Source organism: Pygoscelis adeliae, unplaced genomic scaffold, assembly GCF_000699105.1.
Source record: "Pygoscelis adeliae isolate BGI_AS28 unplaced genomic scaffold, ASM69910v1 Scaffold225, whole genome shotgun sequence".
NCBI lineage: Eukaryota > Metazoa > Chordata > Aves > Sphenisciformes > Spheniscidae > Pygoscelis > Pygoscelis adeliae.
In genome coordinates, this window is record NW_008824898.1 from 628,886 (window position 1) to 631,032 (window position 2,147).

At 42.1% G+C, this 2,147-nt stretch overlaps 1 protein-coding gene across 1 annotated transcript in view; it reads right to left on the bottom strand.

The window, feature by feature from the left end:
* Window positions 1-414: 414 nt before the first annotated feature.
* Window positions 415-2,147, bottom strand: part of PDHX (pyruvate dehydrogenase complex, component X) — a 58,994-nt gene continuing 57,261 nt past the window's right edge. Inside the window, exon 11 of the mRNA XM_009324668.1 lies at window positions 415-1,051. Within this exon, the coding sequence (XP_009322943.1) occupies window positions 787-1,051 (265 nt within the window). The 3' untranslated portion in view covers window positions 415-786. The remainder of the gene's footprint in view (window positions 1,052-2,147) is intronic.

Sequence of the window (2,147 nt, forward strand, 5' to 3'; positions counted from 1 at the left end):
CAGAGCAGGTCCAGAGGAGGGCCACAAAAATGACCAGAGGGATGGAACACATCTCCTGTGAAGATAGGCTGAGAGAGCTGGCACTGCTCAGCCTAGAGAAGAGAAGGCTGTGGGGAGACCTTATTGCAGCCTTTCAGTACTTAAAGGGGGCTTATAAGAAAGATGGGGACAGACATTTAATAGGGCCTGTAGTGATAGGACAAGGGGTAATGGTTTTAAACTAAAAGAAGGTAGGCTTAGACTAGATATAAAGGAAGAAATTTTTTACGCTGAGGGTGGTGAAACACTGGAACAGGTTGCCCTGATGGTGGTGGATGCACCATCCCTGGAAACATTCAAGGTCAGGCTGGACGGGGCTCTGAGCAACCTGATCTAGCTGAAGATGTCTCTGCTCATTGCAGGGGGGGTTGGACTAGATGACCTTTAAAGAAAGGTCCCTTCCAACCCTAACTATTCTATGATTCCCTTTTAAATTTCACAAAGTTTCCTTGAATTTTCCTTTACAGAGGAGATTGACTTTTCTACGCAAATGTTATGTGCAATTAGTACTAAGTGTTTAAAGAAACGTAGTATGTTAACTTTAAAGTCTTCTAGCTTTACGGTGTAAAACCTGGTCATTGCAAAAGACTAAAAGCATGAAAATTAATAGTTTTTCATGTTAATTCAATAAATTAAATATTTTAACTGTCCATCTCACAGTCACTATTTACTCCTTTATACAGAAAAACAACCCAAGTACATAACAGTTATCTATGTTGTCAAAACAAGAAGCAATCTTCACTGAGTTTAACACAAGGCAAGTCGCATTGGATTCTCTATGTTGGCTTTCAAGGTCTCCAGAAACTTTGAAGCCAGTTCATCATCTACCACCCGACCATCACTTGAAAGAGTCACTGTCATGAGTTGATGCTGCTTAAGTTTTTCATTCCCCTCTTCATCTTCCACAATCTTGAGCTCTGGTCTTGCTCGGCCCACAGCTAGGATGCAAGCCTGAGGAGGGTTTATGACTGCAGTGAAATCATTGATGCCAAACATGCCCAAGTTGGAGATACTAAATGAAAGAGAAAAGAGTTACCAGTAATGTCAGAAATTACATATCCCCTGGAAGAAATAATCTATATTCAATGACTACTATGACCTAATTCTCTCCCAAAGCCAAACCTATTAACCTTAAAATGATTTGAATTGGATTTCAGTTGGGCACATTCAGACTCTCAAGGGTTTAGGCTTTTTGCAATTACAACGAATGCACCTTTTTAAAAGTCCCATTTCTTTACAGTAATATATCCTTGCATTGCACGCACTAAAGGCAGAAAGTAGGACAGAAAAGTGATATCTTCATATAAACTTTGCCTGTCCCTGTTCCAAGCCAAATGTCTTTTAGATTGAACCTCACAACTTTAAGTTACAATGCCTGCTGATAATCAAGTGATACATTTTGGGCAACTAGATATCACTCAGGCACAGGAAAGCCTCATCATGCCTTTCTCCCTTGAACATTTTTGCCTGTGTCACCAACTAGGAAGTGGTATATTAGGAAAGGCTTGGACTCTTTTGTGACAGATTGTCTAGAGAGAAAGCTAACCCACCACGTCCTCCTTTTTGTTATAGTTACTGCAAAGAGTGGAAAAGATTAATCTGTACAGAATCAGAATAGTTTGGGTTGGAAGGGACCTTTAAAGGTCATCTAGTCCAAACCCCACTGCAATGAGCAGAGATGTCTTCAACTAGATCAGGTTGCTCAGAGCCCCACCCAACCTGACCTTGAATGTTTCCAGGGATGGGGCATCCACCACCTCTCTGGGCAACCTGCTCCAGTGTTTCACCGCCCTCAGCATAAAAAATTTCTTCCTTTATATCTACTCTAAATCTACCCCCCTTTAGTTTAAAGCTGTTCCCCCTTGTCCTGTTGCAACAGGCCCTGCTAAAAAGTTTGCCACCATCTTTTTTATAAGCCCCCTTTAAGTACTGAAAGGCTGCAATAAGGTCTCTCTGCAGCCTTCTCTTCTCTAGGCTGAACAACCCCAACTCTCTCAGTCTTTCTTCTTAGGAGAGATGTTCCATACCCCTGATCGTTTTTGTGGCCCTCCTCTGGACCCACTCCAACAGGTCCATGTCTGTCTTATGCTGAGGGCTCCAGAGCTGGA